The following is a 19,912-nucleotide window of genomic DNA, read 5'->3' on the forward strand; positions in this document are numbered from 1 at the left end:
TTAAACAACACGAAAATATGTAAAAATGTTACCTGAATCATATTTCTTGCATTATTGAGCAGCAAATTGTGCTTGAAAGTGCATTTGTGGGAAAAGAGTGAAAAACCTACATTTATTTATTTCCTGATAACAGTTTTTTATTGCGGCACTCAGCTAACATCCGTGGCCACGATGTTGCACGCAACCGAAAACAATTGTCCGCTCCTGTTACTCAGACTATAGTGCCAATCAGACAAAATAGAGAAATCCATGATCCAAAATTGAAAAGAACTTAGAAAAGTAGAAGCAATATTTTTGTTTGATTAAAATCAATAAATTCTCCACCTGGTTTTCATTGAGCATCTGCCCCAATTCCTGGCATCTTTTGTTAACTTCATTCTGTTCAGCAGATGTCAGCAATGAAGCATAGTCTCCAAATATTTGATAAGTTTGAACTGAACGAATATAATTTTGAAAACTACGAATAGCTTCATCTCGCTCCTGGTACGCAAGCTGTTAAGTTAAAACATTGATTGGAAGAATCAAAATACTGCAGATTTCAAAAGATATTAAATACATTTGATTAATAAGAACTAGCTACCCTTGACTGTTTAGTTGATCCTCAAACATGTTCTTGAACATTCTAATGAATATGTTTGGCAATTAACTTTTCAGCATAATTGGGCTTCAACCAAATGGATTATAACTTTTTCGAGAATCGTAACACACAAAAAAGACCGCTGGTGGCCAATCGCTTTGTTTCTTTAGCGACATCTCGAGGAATAAAACGCAATAATACGCTTCTGGAATTGCTCTCTCCGAATAATTCTCAAAGCAAGCGGTAAGTACCGCATCTTTGGTTATTTTCACATTCTGGGTGATCGCCATAACTGAAAATCAATCTTTTAATATATCAAATTATCGTTTCGACGGCCGAGTCTGTACGTGAAACCTTTTTAGCATTACAGAGAAAGAACAATTGTCATAACCTCGTTGGAATTTTGTGGCCTAGTCGTTAAAGCGTTGGACTTTTGTATATTGGCGAAAAATTTAAGGATCGAATATCGTGCCCACTGCCGTACCCAGGGTGTAATAAAATAGGCGCCGAATCGGAAATACTTCGGTCCTATCAAAATATAATCGATCTTTCTGTAGTTGTACTTTCCCCAACTAAGATTAGATAAAAGAAATTGAATAATTATTGTTACCTGAGCTCTGTGTTGTAGTCTGTGTAGTATGCCACTAAAGAAGTCTTCAAATCCGAGTCTTTTTGACCGTACTTGGTTAATGTTGAAATTTTCCTAAAAGGACGTATATTTTACATTTTTGCCAGAGAAAGGGCCCTTTTCGTAAAGTCAAAAAATAGATAAATTGTAGTTTTTAAAAAAAAAATAACATGCTATGCGCTCATATAATTAAATGAAATAAATTCAATGGTTAATTAGATTCCCCGCATATTTGATTCAACATTTTTCTAAATTTTATGTAATATTCTTGGTATAGTTTTGGTGGTTCTGTTACAACGCAAAGCACGGAAAAATAGTAGTTTTTCAAGCATCAAACATGGTATTTGTTAAAGTATCATAAAAAAAAATTTGCCCTTATGGAGATGTTACATATATTGGCTCCAAAGAAGACGTTAAACCAATTAAATAAACCATGTACATAATAATCATGCTGATAACTTACTGAAATTTCGTTGAGAAATTGGCTCATATCGGAACATTTATTTTTGATGTCTCTTTCTTCATCAGATGCAAGATATTTTTTATATTCCTGAAACACTCTATAGTCTTGGACAAATTGAATATACTCTTGAAAATTCCTTATTTCCTCGTTTGTGTTTTGCTCTTGTTCCACTTTACGTGCCTTTTCCACAGGCTGTTGTAATATAAAAATGTGTCAGTTTTAGGACTGGGAATGGTTAATCGGTTAATCAGTTAACCGATTTTAGATGGTTAACGGTTACGATTTATTTTACCCGTTAACTGACATCTCAGGTACAAATCATCTTTATAATGTACAATTTTTTTAAAAATGAATACGTCATCGCAAATTAATCTTCTGTGGCATTTGATTCAAAAGAATATCACTAACTGTATTGGTAAGGACCCAATAAATGTGAAAAATAATTGAAGTACCAAGATTGCTAATTATGAAAATTTGACAATGATAAATTCAGAATCTGTTCTCCTTTATGATATCTCAGAGTAGAATTCGCACGTGGAACACTGAAAATTTGTGACATAAATGACATTTAATAACGGATTTGGGTTTTAATAAAATATTTCCATATGTCCTAAGCACGCTGCATATCTCATTCAGCAGAGAGATCATGAAACTATCTCCATTCGTGAATAATTTTGAGCGATACCGGGATAAAATCACGCGAAATTGCTTTGTAACCGTTGTGACGTAACAAGATTAAACTATAATTATCACGTCAAACGTCAAGCTGCGGTTAACCGGTTAACCGGTTAATTTTACCCGGTTAACGGTTAAAGTGTTTCCCCTGAAATTCCCAGCCCTAGTCAGTTTGAGACTTTTGTACTGTTAAAAACGCACTAAGTCAAGCAACCATGTTTCAAGAGCCGTCCCGAACCTTACCAAAGTATGCCTCACGTAGCAGTGACAAATTTTTACAACGAAGCAAAGTTATAAACATGTCAAAAAAAGATATCTCAACTTGAGATTCTCAAGTGAGTATAAACTGTACCTCCTGATATGGTTGATTTCCATTCGTTATTGAGTCGAAAAATATTTTCAAGTTCTTTAGTTGTTCTTCCGAATCTTTTTTACTGCGCCGCTTTGAATTGAAAATGAAAAATGATAAAAATAACTTTCATTATTTGTGAACAAATAATAATGATATATTATAAATATGTGTTGAGTACCAAGCCAGCAGGACTGATGGAAGCACAGTATAAGTGATATAACTCGTACAAATGGGACAAGTAGAAGAATGGTACAAGAGGTACACGCAGTACAAGTGTTCAGGTACACACGACATTTTAGAAGCACCTCAATTTGTATACCAATAAATATTACGTTTAAAACGGGCATATTTTGGAAAACAGGCAAATAACAGTTTTGAGAACCTTCTCGCTACTCAGGCATTTTATTGCAGTTTTATTTGTGCATTGTGACGCCGCCATGACTTAAAGAAAAAATTAAACAAGATAAAGACGAAAACTACAAAATTTCGGATTGTGGAATCCAGCAGAAAAAATTCAAAGACGGCCGAGTGAAATTGGCAACAAAGAAAAATATGGTTTCAGGAGTGGAAAGTAGTTTGGCAAAAAAAGTGGTGCAGGTGAGAAAAGCAGTGCAAATAGTTAAAGTGGCGCAAGTGGCAAACGTAGAGCAAATGGTAAAAGTTATACAATTGTTACACGACATTCCCAAAGCACCTTGTTTTTTTACATCATCATGACTGCGCTATTATCACCCTCAAAAAGTCATCTTGAGAAGCAGACAAATGTTATTATGTGAGATTCCGGAGTCGACTGGTGTCTTACTTGTTCCCTGATATTTTAAATACAAATTTACCTCATCGCCTCCAAGCCAATTCAAGACACGATCACACTCAGCGCATATTCTTTGTTTGTCTTCTTTGTATTTGGGCGTATTGGCCATTTTCTTGATTCTGTAAGCATACTTCTCAAGATTGTTTCTCGCTTCGCTTTCCTGTCTCAAAATTTCATCGCGTTTGTCAAATTCTTCAACTTCATGAATCTAAAAATTAACTATTGGTATGAAAAATTTGGACTTAAACACGCTAATTTATTATATCAGCATTTTGTTGTTTTGGGGGTAAGAAAATACATAAATATTACCTTGTATTTCGTATAGTTTTAATAATGGTGGGTTAATATAATTGTAATACAAATTTAATAGCAACCTAGATTACTGTAACTTTCAGATACAATCATAGAATTACAAAAGCTCAAGTGTTGAATAAATTCTTTATTTTCGTATGAATGATTAAAAAATTTATGGTTTGTTTTCCTTTAAATCATCCTGTATATGAACCTGAAAAAATTCATAACCGTAACCCGTTAAGTCATGCTTTAATTTTTAAAATGCGTCACCAGAAAGAAAACAACGCGAATTGCAGGCTTCAGATTTCTTCATACAACAGTACAATCTAATACAATACATATACCAGCTATTCTCTCCCCTGTAGTCAAAAGATGTAGCTTATATTACGCCAGTAGTACACTACAAAATATTAGAAACAGGTTCTCATTAGTATCGAACTCACTAATAACAGGCTCCTTCATTTCAAAGATTGTATTTATGTATGTTGGTACTTGAGCTACATTGCCATGGCACGCTCCACATAAAACCTAATACATAACTTTTAAAACACCAAACATAACGCTAGTCACTAGCTGCAGTGCACGTTACCCATTTGCTGTTGGAGTCTTATACGTGCAACATGAAAAAGAACAGATTTGCTAATTGCCACGATATTTCACGAAAATAATTGAAGTACCAAGATTGCTAATTATGAAAATTTGGCAATGATAAATTCAGAATCTATTCTCCTTTATGATATCTCAGAGTAGAATTCGCACGTGGAACACTGAAAATTTGTGACATAAATGACATTTAATAACGGATTTGGGTTTTAATAAAATATTTCCATATGTCCTAAGCACGCTGCATATCTCATTCAGCAGAGAGATCATGAAACTATTTCCATTCGTGAATAATTCTGAGCGATACCGGGATAAATCACGCGAAATTGCTTTGTAACCGTTGTGACGTAACAAGATTAAACTATAATTATCACGTCAAACGTCAAGCTGCGGTTAACCGGTTAACCGGTTAATTTTACCCGGTTAACGGTTAAAGTGTTTCCCCTGAAATTCCCAGCCCTAGTCAGTTTGAGACTTTTGTACTGATAAAAACTCACTAAGTCAAGCAACCATGTTTCAAGAGCCGTCCCGAACCTTACCAAAGTATGCCTCACGTAGCAGTGACAAATTTTTACAACGAAGCAAAGTTATAAACATGTCAAAAAAGATATCTCAACTTGAGATTCTCAAGTGAGTATAAACTGTACCTGATATGGTTGATTTCCATTCGTTATTGAGTCGAAAAATATTTTCAAGTTCTTTAGTTGTTCTTCCGAATCTTTTTTACTGCGCCGCTTTGAATTGAAAAATATAAATGATAAAAATAACTTTCATTATTTGTGAACAAATAATAATGATATATTATAAATGTGTGTTGAGTACCAAGCCAGCAGGAATGATGGGTGCACAGTACAAGTGATATAACTCGTACAAATGGGACAAGTAGAAGAATGGTACAAGAGGTACACGCAGTACAAGTGTTGAGGTACACACGACATTTTAGAAGCACCTCAATTTTTATTCCAATAATTAATACGTTTAAAAAGGGCATATTTTGGAAACAGACAAATAACAGTTATGAGAACCTTCTCGCTACTCGTGCATTTTATTGCAGTTTTATTTGTGCACTGTGACGCCGCCATGACTCGATGAAAAAATCAAACAAGATAAAGACGAAAACTACAAAATTTCGGATTGTGGAATCCAGCAACAAAGAAAAGTATGGTTTCAGGAGTGGAAAGTAGTTTGGCAAAAAAAGTGGTGCAGGTGAGAAAATTAGTGCAAATAGTTTAATTGGCGCAAGTGGCAAACGTAGAGCAAATGATAAAAGTTATACAATTGTTACACGACATTCCCAAAGCACCTTGTTTTTTTACATCATTATGACTGCGCTATTATCACCCTCAAAATGTCATATCTTGAGAAGCAGACAAATGTTATTATGTGAGATTCCGGAGTCGACTGGTGTCTTACTTGTTCCCTGATATTTTAAATACAAATTTACCTCATCGCCTCCAAGCCAATTCAAGACACGATCACACTCAGCGCATATTCTTTGTTTGTCTTCTTTGTATTTGGGCGTATTGGCCATTTTCTTGATTCTGTAAGCATACTTCTCAAGATTGTTTCTCGCTTCGCTTTCCTGTCTCAAAATTTCATCGCGTTTGTCAAATTCTTCAACTTCACGAATCTAAAAATTAACTATTGGTATGAAAAATTTGTACTTAAACACGCTAATTTATTATATCAGCATTTTGTTGTTTTGGGGGTAAGAAAATACATAAATATTACCTTGTATTTCGTATAGTTTTAATAATGGTGGGTTAATATAATTGTAATACAAATTTAATAGCAACCTAGATTACTGTAACTTTCAGATACAATCATAGAATTACAAAAGCTCAAGTGTTGAATAAATTCTTTATTTTCGTATGAATGATTAAAAAATTTATGGTTTGTTTTCCTTTAAATCATCCTGTATATGAACCTGAAAAAATTCATAACCGTAACCCGTTAATTCATGCTTTAATTTTTAAAATGCGTCACCAGAAAGAAAACAACGCGAATTGCAGGCTTCAGATTTCTTCATACAACAGTACAATCTAATACAATACATATACCAGCTATTCTCTCCCTTGTAGTCAAAAGATGTAGCTTATATTACGCCAGTAGTACACTACAAAATATTAGAAACAGGTTCTCATTAGTATCGAACTCACTAATAACAGGCTCCTTCATTTCAAAGATTGTATTTATGTATGTTGGTACTTGAGCTACATTGCCATGGCACGCTCCACATAAAACCTAATACATAACTTTTAAAACACCAAACATAACGCTAGTCACTAGCTGCAGTGCACGTTACCCATTTGCTGTTGGAGTCTTATACGTGCAACATGAAAAAGAACAGATTTGCTAATTGCCACGATATTTCAGGAACCCTGAATCCTACCACTGGCTTACGCTTACCTGTTCATTTATTGCATCACTCGGTGTGACTGCAGAGAAATCACTGTCGTTTGATATTTTGAACTCTTCCATCTGAATGAAAAAAACATTTGTTAATAAACAAGTGTGTCGGGCCCATACAGAAAGCACATTTTAAAGGCTGAATTTTTGCACTGGCGTTTAATTTTGTTTTTTAAATAATATTCGAGCCTCAAGGAGAACTTCTTACATCAAAATATAATGCGAACTAGATGCTACCACTGCATTTGGACACCAAAATCTTTCTTCTTCACAGCTTACCCGATTTATTACATACTGGGATTGGTGGTCGACGTAGGGTTGAATGACGGGTTTATAAGTTGCAACATCAACAAAACGATGCAATAGGATTTTCACGAATTTATTCAGAGGTAGAGAAAAGCCTGATCACTATGTTTTCACAGTTGTTTTAACGTTTCAGGTACCGGCTTAAACTGAGGAAGAAGTCGTAACTAACCAACGTCAACGCGACCACCCCAATATGACGATCATCGCAACAATACCCTCTATTTCTATCACATAGTACAGCACAAGGACTCTAACAACTTTTGTTATGAAACGTTCTACAATACAACAAAGCCCACCTACTTTATTACATACTGAAAGAAGTGGCCGACATATCAAAAGACTAAACCAATGACTGATATAAATGCTGTTCAATAACAGATATTGCCTACGTTATATGGCTCATCTGATTACTTAACACGGAAGCTGCTATAGCAACTCAATATGTCACGATGGATGCCAGTTTAAAGCTTTCATATATATAATATAACAGGACACAGACCACTTGAAGCATATTTCAGAGACAACATAATTTTTGTGCAAAATTTCCTAAAACTGTTGAGTACAATCATTCATGAACAGAATCAACAAGACTTATCAAATACAAATCAACACCAACCTCTTTATCATTAAACAGAATTGCTGCTTGAACTGCGGCACCATAAGCAACAGCTTCGTCAGGATTGATTGTTCTGTTCAAGTCTTTTCCGTTGAAACAGTCTTGAAGAATTCTTCGTACTTTTGGAATGCGTGAAGATCCACCGATCAGGACGATTTCGTCAACCTGGAAGTAAAACGCAGAAATGTTTACTCATTTTTTACACATACGAGCAGGGGTGGGCTAAGTTTGTTAATGTTACCCACCTAGACTGGTGGCGTGGTGGGCCTTGTAAGTGTGACGAAAAAAAGTTACAATTTATGAACAGAATTTTATTTACAGGTTTACAAAAGCAAAAGTGGATTTGGCCCGCGGGAGATAGTTTGTCCGTAAGTTCGTAAGGATCTCGTTCGGAGTGAAAAAAAATTGTCATTTCTGAACTGGAATTACCAAGACCGCAACAACGGAATAACAACGACATTTTGGTGAGTTAGTGGTTTCTTGCATGGACACGAAAAGGACATATGGATCGTTTTGTTGTATCGTTGTAGCTGTCGTTGTTTGTGAAAAATCACGTTTCTCTTTTACTATTGGATCAATTGCTTTCAAATTCTCAGTGGGTAAAGATTATAAATTTTGCTAGAAGGGTATTACTTTCATTTGTTTTAAAAATTCATGTAGGCTTCGTGGGTTTTTCGTGATGGCGTCAAAAAAATAAAGTAGTAGTCAGACTTTCACTGGTAAATGATTTGATATTGCTTTGTTTCGGCCTTCGTGTCGAACTATTTGAGCATTGCTCTCTTGTTATTTACCTGATAATGATGTTCGTTGATGAAATTTATTGTTTTGTTGACAAGATTTTCAACTTTTCCAAATAAATCTGCTGTTATGGTTTCAAATTGTTCAATCGTTATGACAGATTCAAATGGTTCGTTATTATGGAGATTGTCAACTTGTATTCTGAACACAAAAATAAAAACTTTTCAAGATATTTCATAACAAGGCACCAAACAAGTACCTGTAGCCCTGCGGTACTCAAAGTAGCCGTCGCGACGCCCAAGTATGTGTTACCAGGTTAGGGTTAGACCATCATTTCAAGTACAAATACTAAGGGAGTCACTTGGCTAGTTCCCGAACTCGTAATAGAACTAAAATAAGGAAAATTAGAATAAAATTATGTTCTAGCCCTAACTTGGTACATATACTACGTCCTGGTGTCCGCTTTCTTGGTGCACATACTACGGGAGCGCCCCATAGGCTGATCGCAACGGTAAACTATCATTGTTTAATATTAAAAGAAACTAAACTCGCAGTATTTTGGTTCATCAGGGCCTTCTTAAAATTGTTTGCGCCACTCAATCTGGCAACCTTGGACCCCCCTGTTTTAGGACATATTCTTTATATTTTGTAATAACCATCATTTAGTCGCAAGAACCTTTTCGAAAATGTTCTAGTTTCCACTGCTATAAAGCAATGGAACATAAAATCTAAAAACACAAAGGATTTACTGACCTGGTACGAACAGTTGACGAGAAATTTTTCTTCGCTTTTTCACAAGCGATCCTTAGTCTATGTAGGATCTTCTTGTTCTCAGATAAATCGATTCCTTTCTGGCGAAAATCGTCAAAAACAGTCTGCACCAATTTGTTATCAAAGTCTTCACCTGTAATCAAAGCATATTATAATGTTTTCACTTGGTTTCAATTTTTGATGCGACGTTTATTGAAGTTTTTCACTGCGAACAAGACCTTATACAAGCAGCCACCAATATGGCAAGATCACTATCCTTGTTTATGTATACGACGCTCCCTCACGACCGGCGATCCTTACTTGCCCTGCACAAACTGCCACTAATATACCACGATATAAGTAAGGACTTTTTTCATTTGGAAGATATTTTTCGATTCGACATAGCCTACCTAATTTATTACATCCTGGGTGGAGTGAGTGAATGTAATTGCAACCCGAGATGCGTAATCCGCGATGCCAACACAGTTAATTTTAACGCTCTACCGCAAGAGGTTCTAGTTACTACCTCAGTGTTATTAGCGCTATATCTTATACATCAGCATTTTCGCATAAAAACGCTTATAAAATAAAACCTTATTAATTAAAATTAGACTAATTCAAATGACTAGTTTGGTTGGCCTGGTGACCTAGCAGTTAAGTGTTTAATCGTCGCAACATACAAACCCACCATATCGTTCAGTATGAAATAATAATTATAATAATAATAAAATATTACGGCCTAAAAATACATATTCTTACGGCCCAGGGGCTGCTAGTCGGAGCTTTGTTTGAAGCGTAAAAACACGTTATGCGAAATATATCGGAATCATGTGAGGGACAAAATTAGGAGAATAATAATGAGCAAGCTATTAGAGAACGTAAAATATTGAATTATTGAACAAACCTCCCAATTCATCGTCTCCAAAATGATGAATCACTTCGACATTCTTACCATCTATTCTGAAGAGACTGATTTCTAATTTTCCCCCTCCGAAATCAAATATCAAAATGGTTTTGCTGGTTTTTGACTGTGAAAAATAGGATTTTATTAATACCAGTTCAATATTTCTGAAAAATCTACTAATAATAGTTTCGAATTTAAATATTTACTTATATTTAAGACTAGACTAGTTAATATGTTTATATTTTTTACTAGATTGCTTTTAGCCAATATATATAGGGTGTCCATAAAGTCTATCGATACCGTGAATGGGGCTCCCGAAGTTTTCTAACCAAGATGGCGGACATCGGAATGTAATAGGTGTACTAGGTTAGGGTTAGGCCATAATTTTAGGTATAAATACTACGGGAGGCTCTTGGCTAGTCTTCGAACTGATAATAGGACTAAAATAAGGAAAATTGGAAAAAAATTATGGCCTAACCCTAACCTGTTACCCATGTTACGTTCCGATGTCCGTCATCTTGGTTCGCATACTTCGGGAGCACCCTGTAAATTGTTTTGGCCCTCACAGATGTATTAAATGAAGTAAAACATACTTGAACAATTACTGATTGCATAACAACAAACCTGGTTTAAATATATTGAGAACTGACTTCATAAAAATAAAATTGAAATTAAAGGGACTTTATGGATACCCTGTATATTTAGGTGAACAGAATAAATTTTTCTGGCCTTAAATTTGGATCATATTTTAAAATATTATATTGAATACAAAAACAAAAATGGCCATTTATTTTTCAAATTTAATTTTCAAATTGTTGTCGAACTTGCGCAATAATCGGTATTTGGATGGTTTTTATATCAATAAAGTTCCCCGCAATTTTTGTTCCACAAAGAGCTGCAAAAAAGCATGTGCGTTAAATTCCAAAATGGAATAAAGAGAAATATTTGGCCCAAGTTGCTATTTGAAGAATCTAATTTTAGACAGTTGTTAGAATGCCATATAAACGCCAAGATAGAAATATATATAGAATAGGATTTACATATTTATCCCGGGAGAGAGGAAAACCGATAAGACGGCTTAAGAATATGGCGAATCAATGCCTCTCGTCCGGTTACCAGTCTATGTCGGGTATGGGATTAGTTAGCCAATTATTTGCTTTCGGAAGCATGGACTTGTTTCAATCTCTGGTTTAATGACTTATACCGAAGTGAGACTGATTTTTAATCGTCAAATTTTTTCGCTCATAATTCAAAAACAACTAACCTTTTTATCATGTGCAAAAGCGAGAGCTGCTGCAGTTGGTTCGTTCATCAAACAAACTTCTTCAAAACCTGCCATTCTTCCAGCGTTCATAGTAGATTGTCGTTGAAAATCGGTGAAGCCCGCAGGAACAGATAAAACTGCTTTTGTGACTTTTACTTCAAGATGATCTTCCGCAATTTTCTTCATTTTTCCGATCATCATTGCAGTAACTTGTTCCGGATACAATCTCTTGCGATTTTTGTAGCTGGTAATCTAAAAAAGATATGTAAATTCAAAACAATATACTATTTACGTATGAACTGTTCCGCGGAACGAGACGCGAGACAGGTTACACGATGGCTTCGAAAGTATCATAGTTGTCTTTATTTGACATGCAGCCTTACAATACCACATACAGTTATATTATATAATCCTCTTCAAAAACGTACTTAAATAGAACCTCATAACCATTGCAAGACTTTTGTACCTTAATTAATTGTGAATGTAAGATTGCCTGAATTTTATTCTGCAAGAATACCAATCAAGTCAGCAGAAGAAAGATTGACAAGCAATATTTTGGCCTATTGTTAATATAAAATTGAAGATTTTAAAAAACGTAAAAAAAAATTCGCGTTCGCTATAATTCGTCACACCGATTTCGTCGCTCCTACAATTCAAGCCTGTCGTCTATATCAGTGGTTCCGAAACTGTGGGTCGCGTAATATCTGTCAAACATGCGCACATAAGTGACTAGGATTTGAAAGTTGGGAAGTGAAATTTATTCCGTCGGCAGTTTCCGTAAAAAATTCCAAATTTGAATTTTTCACCATTAACTCCATTTTGGCGCCATTTATTTTCCAAACGGCGCCAAAATTGCTCGGTGAAACTTCCTGCATTCTTTCTCGGTACTTAACCTTACCAGCTGGTCGGCATTACCGGTGTTAGTAAATGTAATTGAGTGACAGTGTTACGAGCGCCAATAATATTTTCCTATTTAATAGTTTTTTTGACCATATGTTACATCCGAATAAGTAGTTGGTCCGCTAATTATGTTGGTTAGTTAATTTGCACTGTAGTGTAGCCCCTTGGTTATCGAATATACGAAGCAAAGTTGCTTTATTTGGCGATTCGCCTTTAATTAGGTGTTTGACAAGTATGGTATTGGGTGCCAGGGGGTGTCTTGGCCGAGTAATTACCACATTTTATGCGGTCCGTCTATGTTTTGCCAAAGAACCGTTATAATTCTGATCTAAGATATTTTTACACCGTGGTTTACATACGATGCCACATGTCTTCAAATCTTTTCCGGCTCATTGCCGGACTTGTTCGCATATTTTTTGGGCTAAATGTTCACCGTCAACGTCCACTTGCAGTCGATATACAGGTACAATGATTCCCATTCAGGCAATTGAAACTGATTTTTGAAAGTTGCTGAACGTTTCTGATTGTGGGGTCGCGAGTATCTGTCGGCTTTGATTTTATGAAAAGTGGGGTCGCGAAAAAAAAGTTTGAGAACCACTGCTCTATATGACAGTGCAATGGGTTCTTTAATGGAAGGCAATTCAAACGGCGATTGAGATCACGTAAATTAGAACAAAATAGCAAAACTGCATGGTCTTCTAACCGGTATTTGGCAATTTTCATTTTGATCAGCATTAACGTCGTATCCCACATATTTAAGATGTTGTCTCACATGTCTGTCAGCTGCAGATCGACCAATCAATCGCTTTATGCCTGCGGAAGTAAATAATAAAAAAGGCTAAATAAATGGAAACAAAAACGAACTCGATTCCTTTTTTAGAGCATTGGCAAACTTAATTGAATCACATAGTGTTAATTGGTATAAACGCAGATAGACGCAGGAGTTGAGATTTTTATTAAATATATGTTTGCTTAGCCCGACTCTAAAAAGAACCTTCGCTTCTATAAAAATATCTAGTTTCGATTTCATTGTAATTCTATCGCAGCAGACAAAATCTAAAGGATAAAAGTAGTTCAGTCCGAGAATTGAACAATTCGACGTCAGTCATTTATTTTATATTTTGAGGAATCAGGATTTAGCTCGTGGCTTTCAAAAGTCGCTTCATGCTCCCCTATCGGTGTGTGTGGGGGGGGGGTTCGAAGTGATCAATTTGGGAAACTGCGGATTAGATATTACAATAGTCAAACCAACTCGTATTTTAACAAATTTGTAGAGCAGAAACTAACGTGAAGATTCTACTCCTTTCTGAATTAGGTTGAAACCGTGGCCATAGATTAGCTTAGACCAGACTTTTTTATTTTGTGGCCCACATTTTCTGGCACAAAAATTGATGTGCCCTATTTACTTTCTCATGCAAGGGAAAAACTACGCGAGAACAAAAAATTATTTCTGCAAATACAGGCACTTTCAATTTAATAATTGACATGGAAATCACCAATCAGTAGCAAATAACAGCATCATCATCATTTCTATTACAATTAAGTTTACCTATTCATTCTTAATAAATTTGTGGCCCAATGTGTGGTTAATGTTTCTGTGGCCCAACAATGGACCATGGCCCACTGGTTGAGAATCAGTAGATTAATTATACCTGTACATATCCCCGTTTATGGCAAAAAATGTCATTTCTTTATAAAATAATAAATAAACCCGATCTCACTGTGCAATGTATTCTTCAGATTCACTGGTGCTTGATGTCTCGCTGCTCCACCAAACAATCGTTCTTCGTCCGTAAATGCAATGTATGCAGGGGTTTGCCTCGCTTCGTGCTCGTTCGGGATTATCTGTACCTGTAATGCGACTAGAAATTGACATATATAGTTACGGACAGTACAGAGGAAAAATGAGGCGAAATATCAGTTTTAAAAATATTGCCTAGCAGTGTTTTCCAACCTATGAAAAATTTCTTGAGTCGCTTGTTTTTGAACAACAAAAAACAAAAGTTACTGCTTTTATTTTCTAGTAAATTTTACTGTTTATTTTATATTTCATATATGTTAAAGTTTTGCTCAATAGTAATTGTATATGTGGTAAGTATCAAAAAAAACGTTTTAGCATTTATTTTGTTATGCTTAAGTAGCCCAGAGATAGAAAGTTAAACCACGCCACGATTTCGGAAACTTCGCTGAGAGCTAACTAGCGCAGCTTCCTCGTTTTGTTTATATTAGTCATCCAATTTTGTAGCCATAAAAGTACAACGTACCATTTAGTATTTGAGCACATCCTTGGGCCGCGAGATCATACTAAATTTATTTTTTAGAAAATTTGGATCGCTTGAACAAAGTTAGGGAGCCACTGACCTAAAGCAAAATCTACAACAGGGTTTCTCGTATGTGACCACCACGACTCCGAGGGGCTACGATGCGGTCCTCTGGCGACCATGAGCAAAGACCGCGTCATTAGATACCGTCCGCGATGACTGAATTAATTTCAAATAATTTACCTATGATTTGCATACTTCTTTGATCGTAATGCATTCTTTTTCGTATTACTAATATTAGTATAAAGTCACTTGAACGTCCCAAAAACGTCCCTTATCATGAGTAGCCATTGAATCATAATAGGCGTTACCCAACATAATAAAAAAATCGTGTGCAAAATACTTGCATTTACGCAAACTATTAAGCTATTAAGTCATAATACGCGTTATCCAATATGATAGAAATTTCGTGTACAAATCTACAAAATTTTGCAGCGACACAAATAAATATTTACCAAGACGCTGTCAGATATTGGTCGACGAGTGTTTACGAGCGATCCCTGTCAATATAGTCAGGGAAACGTCTTACTTATAGAAATACCTTAAAAAATAAATACTATTGGGAGGAATCCCGTGTTGAAGGAAGCAGAAACAAAAAGAGAAAAAAAAAACGGGGATATCGGTCGGAGACCGAAGACTTATCGATGGAAACTGCGGTTTCGATTCATGACTCTATAGTGACACCGCGTGTCCCATCACTAATTAATTAATAATTCGCTAATTATACGACATAATTCATCCAAAATAAATAGGCTTCTTTTCCGAGATATGATGAATGCACATGCAAAATTTGGAGCAGATTCAACCTCGCCTTCGTGAGATATCGCGCGCATCTAACAGACAGACAGACAAATACCTATTAACATACTTACCGATCTAAAGATCGATAAGTAATGAAAGAATATGAATGTTTACCTTCCCGTTCACACAAACACCAACGCATAAGAATGTCGTTCCGATGTCGAATCCAATCGCCGCCATTTCACCTTGTCTCATGAATGACACCTAGAAGTGAATTGAAGGTGAAAGTAAACCTTTTGTTAGCAAACGATATAGTAATTATATGTAGTCGTCAGATTCTTATTGTTACCAAAAGTCTAAGCCGCATAGAAATACTTTCGCTCCACAGAAACGTGTTTTGCAAATATTTACTGTTACAGCGGTCTTTTTATACAAACAATGTCTGCACATATGGACAGCTAGGTGAGAGAAATACAAGTTATATTTTGATGAAGTTTACAGACCTTTGCTATATACCATCAAGCCTCTTTCCTTACAATTACAAATCAATGTGGTAAATATAAAGCACAACCAAATTGAATTTTGATGGGCACCAGCTTAGACGTTTATTTGTGTTAAAAGCTGAGCTCTTGTGACATTTAAATGTAATTATGAGTCGCCAACTTAAGCATATACCTAAAAATTCTGGGAGCAAAAGTTATAATACTCAATCTGCTTGAACTATAAATTTGGTCAGGATATTACAAAATCAAAACCAGCCCAGGTAAAAACGGTATATTTTGGGCGATTTATGAAGCGTTCTTCTTGAAAACAACGTTTCGTTTGACTAATTCTGCTTGACGTTACAGCCTTAGGCATTACCCAGCAAATTGGAAAATCAGCGTGGTTATTTTGTTCAAATGGTATTTCATGTTTTAGGTATTTCAAGTATTTAAACTTGTAACAGCCTATACGCGTCGCAATACTACTAAAGAATATAGTTCGAATGGCCCATTTAGCTATATAACAGCAGTCTGCAACAGAAATTAAGTCTCGATTCTTTCAAATATATTTATTATACCACCAAGTCTTACCACCTGCGCTGGAAAATTGCAATATTGCACCTGCTTGTCTGATGCCTTATTGTTCCCTGTTACAGTACGTAATATAAATATAAATAACTTACCAAATACCTTCTTGAAATCCACGAATTCACATACCTACGTTGTACCTAGCGAAAGAATTACTTACAATATTATAGTCTAGCCTAGCTACATAGTAAAAAGAGGAACAATAAAATATTACTCTGGTAGCGTCGCATCGTTTTGTGTGTACCGTATTAGTTTACCGGTTGTCGGCTTCATTCTTGTGCAATGAGGCGTATCGAAGTACCGAGATAGAAATTAACACCTCATTCCTTTTGTCCGATGATTGAATGTATTGAATTCAGCTCTTTATGGATATGGATTCGGACGAATTGTTATCATTGGTATTGTTGTTATAAAAAATCGTTTTCCTCCACAATTATTGGACTAGTCAATTCCAAATTTTCAGTACATCAAGATGAAAGAAGTCACAAGACGACTTTTGCTTTTATTATTAATTTTTCGAATTTCCCCAATAAAATTTGGTGTTTCTTTTACAATTCTACAATTGTACAACAATTCTTTACGTTTCTAATTTTACAATTTTTGCGTATATTGCACCGCCGCATGTCACGTCGCCTTTCGGCAATAGTCAGCTAATCCATTACACGTACCAAAGTGGGAACACATTCACCACTGCACAAAATAAAAATAAAATTAGAAATTGTCCAGTTAAGGTGAGCGCTATGGATGCAGATTGCGTTGGAAATTCGAATTCTAAATCATTACGAACCCCCATCTTAACTGAATAATCGCTAATTTATTATTATAAAACGTGACAGAATGTTTTTCTCAAATTTGCACATTTTTGCATTAGTGGCGGAGGCTTTGTACAAAAGTTACCCAAAGTAAACTGCCACAGCGGTGTATCGCACTGTAATTTGTAATTTCTATTTTGAAGGTTTTTTGAATGAGACAGATAACAGATTACTGTGTGGATCGCATATTGTACTGCGGTTAGCCCACTGACATTCGCGTCCATATGTTGGAACATTGCTGCCTCGCAATGGCTACAATGATATCATATTCAAATCGCGTATTTACTTTTGATTACATTTAATGTATATAGCTATGTTACATTGCCTTTCCTTTAGAACAGGGATCTATACAAGCAGACGCCCATATGCAAAGTGTCACTGTAGCGAGTACTCTCGTGGTATGTGTACCAGGTTAGGGTTAGGCCATAATTTTATTTCGATTTCCCTTATTTTAGTTCTATTACTAATTTGGGGACTGTTCGTGTTGACCAAGTGGATATATCCCCTGCCCATAGTTTTTGGTCCCTTTACACAACTTGATGTAAAACAGGCGAACAAAATTAGTTACCTCGATATTGGTATACATACTTCTGGAGCGCCCTGTAGCTAGTGCATAAGGATAGTGATTGTATCTTTTGACAATTTTCATCACATATTGTTAACAGTGCGTGTTATTTGCCTAAAACAAGGTCGTTGCCCGAATTCATCTCATATATTATTATTTTTCTGCAACGTTTTATGCGAAAACGGTAATGACGTATTTTCCCACTCTTGCCCAAGTGTAGCATGTCTTTCTTTTATCGTTCTCAGATAGAAATTTGGTTTCATTGCATACTCTTGCGTGAAGATTTTAAGTGTATTTCTTCACCTGTTATTAAATTTAATTCGATTGTGCAACTTTGCATTAAACGAATATTTGGCATTATACATTGTATTGTGTTCCTGTTTGACCTCTGGGGGAGTCAGTGGTAAAGACACGCAGATAGGGACATACTTTCCCTACACCCCCATATTTAAAAGAACCGGTACCGATATGACCTAAACTGCTTCTAATTTCTAGGTAATCGCGATTTGATTCACCCCCAATAAATGTGCATAGTTTGAGTAGCTATTGTCATTCCAGTTACCGCTTCAACATGCCTTGCATCTTTTGTACAAAGCAACCACCATCAATGCAAAAATGTGAGATGCAGAAAAAACACCTTCACCACGTTTTAAAATAACAAGTTAGAAATTATCCAAGGATGGTTAAGGATGGTTTGAATTCCCAACGCAATCTGCATTCCTAACCCTAACTAGATAATTACTAATTTCCTTATTTTGATCGTTGACAGGGTGTTTTTCCGCGAGGGCTTCGTACTATCCGACCTGAACATGAAACATGACGGGAATACATCGTCCACTATGTCTGTATTGTTATATGTCTATAATCAAATACCTATTAGGTTTGCCCCTATTTCAAACTTGCTGCTACTGTTATTAACTTGTTAGGTTGCATTACATTTGAACCCACGACAACTGCACCTGCATACTATTGTACCTATGGAATTTTTGTTTTACGGATATTTGAACCCATGACAATTTCACCTGCATACTATTGTACCTATGGAATTTTTGTTTTACGGATGTTTGAACCCATACTAACCCTAACCCATGGGGTCTATAGCACCCGCATATAGATTGAACCCGCGGATATACACATGGGTTCATATGTACGTGGGTTCAAATGGACGGCCACCAACTTGCTACCCTTTTGCTTTACCGTATTAGGTTTGTTCATATATAATCAGCCATACAAATATTGCACAGAGTTCCTCGAGCACCTGGAAGGTTTCTTCGGAAGTCTGCTCAGGATAAAATTCATTAATATATAGGCTTGCGGATTTTGAATAGAAACGTAACCCTGTACGACTGTCATTACAGAACCCTTGGGTACCTTGAAAATCCCGTTGAAACCACTGCGCCACACGTTAAATAAGATTGCCGACACACATCTCTGTCTTAGAATAGACATAAAAAATCTATTCTGTATCTTTACTGATTCGGGCAATCACGCGACAGCATTTAACTAGTTTAATAATAACGCGTTGTACCGTTAGTTGGGTTCTTATGTCTATTTACATTGCGAGTTAGTAAACGTAACGATAGTGATGGGATAGCTACTCAGTGTTTGATTTTGATTTATTAAACGGCGAAGCATTTTGTTTGTCAAATAATCAGGGATGTGTATTCGGAATCGCTATTATCGGAATTTTATTGGTATCTAAAATCGTATTTTCAAATGATCAGAGTCAAAAACTGCGTTCGTATTTAAAAAATATCTAAAATTTTGGGTACTCCTGAAGTATGCGTACCAAGATGGATACCAGGTTAGAATTAGTACATAATTTCAGGTACAAATACTACGGGAGTCACTTGGCTAATCCCCGAACTCGTAATAGAACTTAAAACAGGGAAAAATGGAATAAAATTATGGCCTAAACCTAAGCCTGTACTCATACTACGTTCCGGTGCCCGCCATATTATAACGCATACTTCAGGAGTACCCATTTTTGTTCATGAAACGATTTTCCTGCGGTCTTCATTGTTTATCTAATTTATCTCTTTAAGAACAAAATAGAAAATAAATATAGTTTTCTATACTTTTTAAAAAATCCCTATTATTTTCCGCATTACTA

At 35.8% G+C, this 19,912-nt stretch overlaps 1 protein-coding gene across 2 annotated transcripts in view; it reads right to left on the minus strand.

Annotated features, from left to right (window-relative positions):
• LOC120342837 (uncharacterized) overlaps positions 1 to 16,646 on the minus strand; it is a 50,597-nt gene extending 33,951 nt beyond the window's left edge. For both annotated transcript variants that reach the window (XM_078111222.1, XM_078111221.1), the window contains exons 1-17: positions 16,518 to 16,646; positions 15,527 to 15,616; positions 14,012 to 14,141; positions 12,994 to 13,103; positions 11,391 to 11,642; positions 10,127 to 10,250; positions 9,226 to 9,376; positions 8,526 to 8,673; positions 7,735 to 7,899; positions 6,813 to 6,884; positions 5,848 to 6,033; positions 5,051 to 5,137; positions 3,529 to 3,714; positions 2,696 to 2,785; positions 1,669 to 1,860; positions 1,188 to 1,280; positions 325 to 492 (exon numbers count right to left, since the gene is read on the minus strand). In XM_078111222.1, coding sequence (XP_077967348.1) covers positions 325 to 492; positions 1,188 to 1,280; positions 1,669 to 1,860; positions 2,696 to 2,785; positions 3,529 to 3,714; positions 5,051 to 5,137; positions 5,848 to 6,033; positions 6,813 to 6,884; positions 7,735 to 7,899; positions 8,526 to 8,673; positions 9,226 to 9,376; positions 10,127 to 10,250; positions 11,391 to 11,642; positions 12,994 to 13,103; positions 14,012 to 14,141; positions 15,527 to 15,607 — 2,235 coding nt within the window. In that variant the 5' untranslated portion in view covers positions 15,608 to 15,616; positions 16,518 to 16,646. The remainder of the gene's footprint in view (positions 1 to 324; positions 493 to 1,187; positions 1,281 to 1,668; positions 1,861 to 2,695; positions 2,786 to 3,528; positions 3,715 to 5,050; positions 5,138 to 5,847; positions 6,034 to 6,812; positions 6,885 to 7,734; positions 7,900 to 8,525; positions 8,674 to 9,225; positions 9,377 to 10,126; positions 10,251 to 11,390; positions 11,643 to 12,993; positions 13,104 to 14,011; positions 14,142 to 15,526; positions 15,617 to 16,517) is intronic.
• Positions 16,647 to 19,912: the final 3,266 nt, after the last annotated feature.

Source organism: Styela clava, chromosome 3, assembly GCF_964204865.1.
Source record: "Styela clava chromosome 3, kaStyClav1.hap1.2, whole genome shotgun sequence".
Classification (NCBI taxonomy): Eukaryota; Metazoa; Chordata; class Ascidiacea; order Stolidobranchia; family Styelidae; genus Styela; species Styela clava.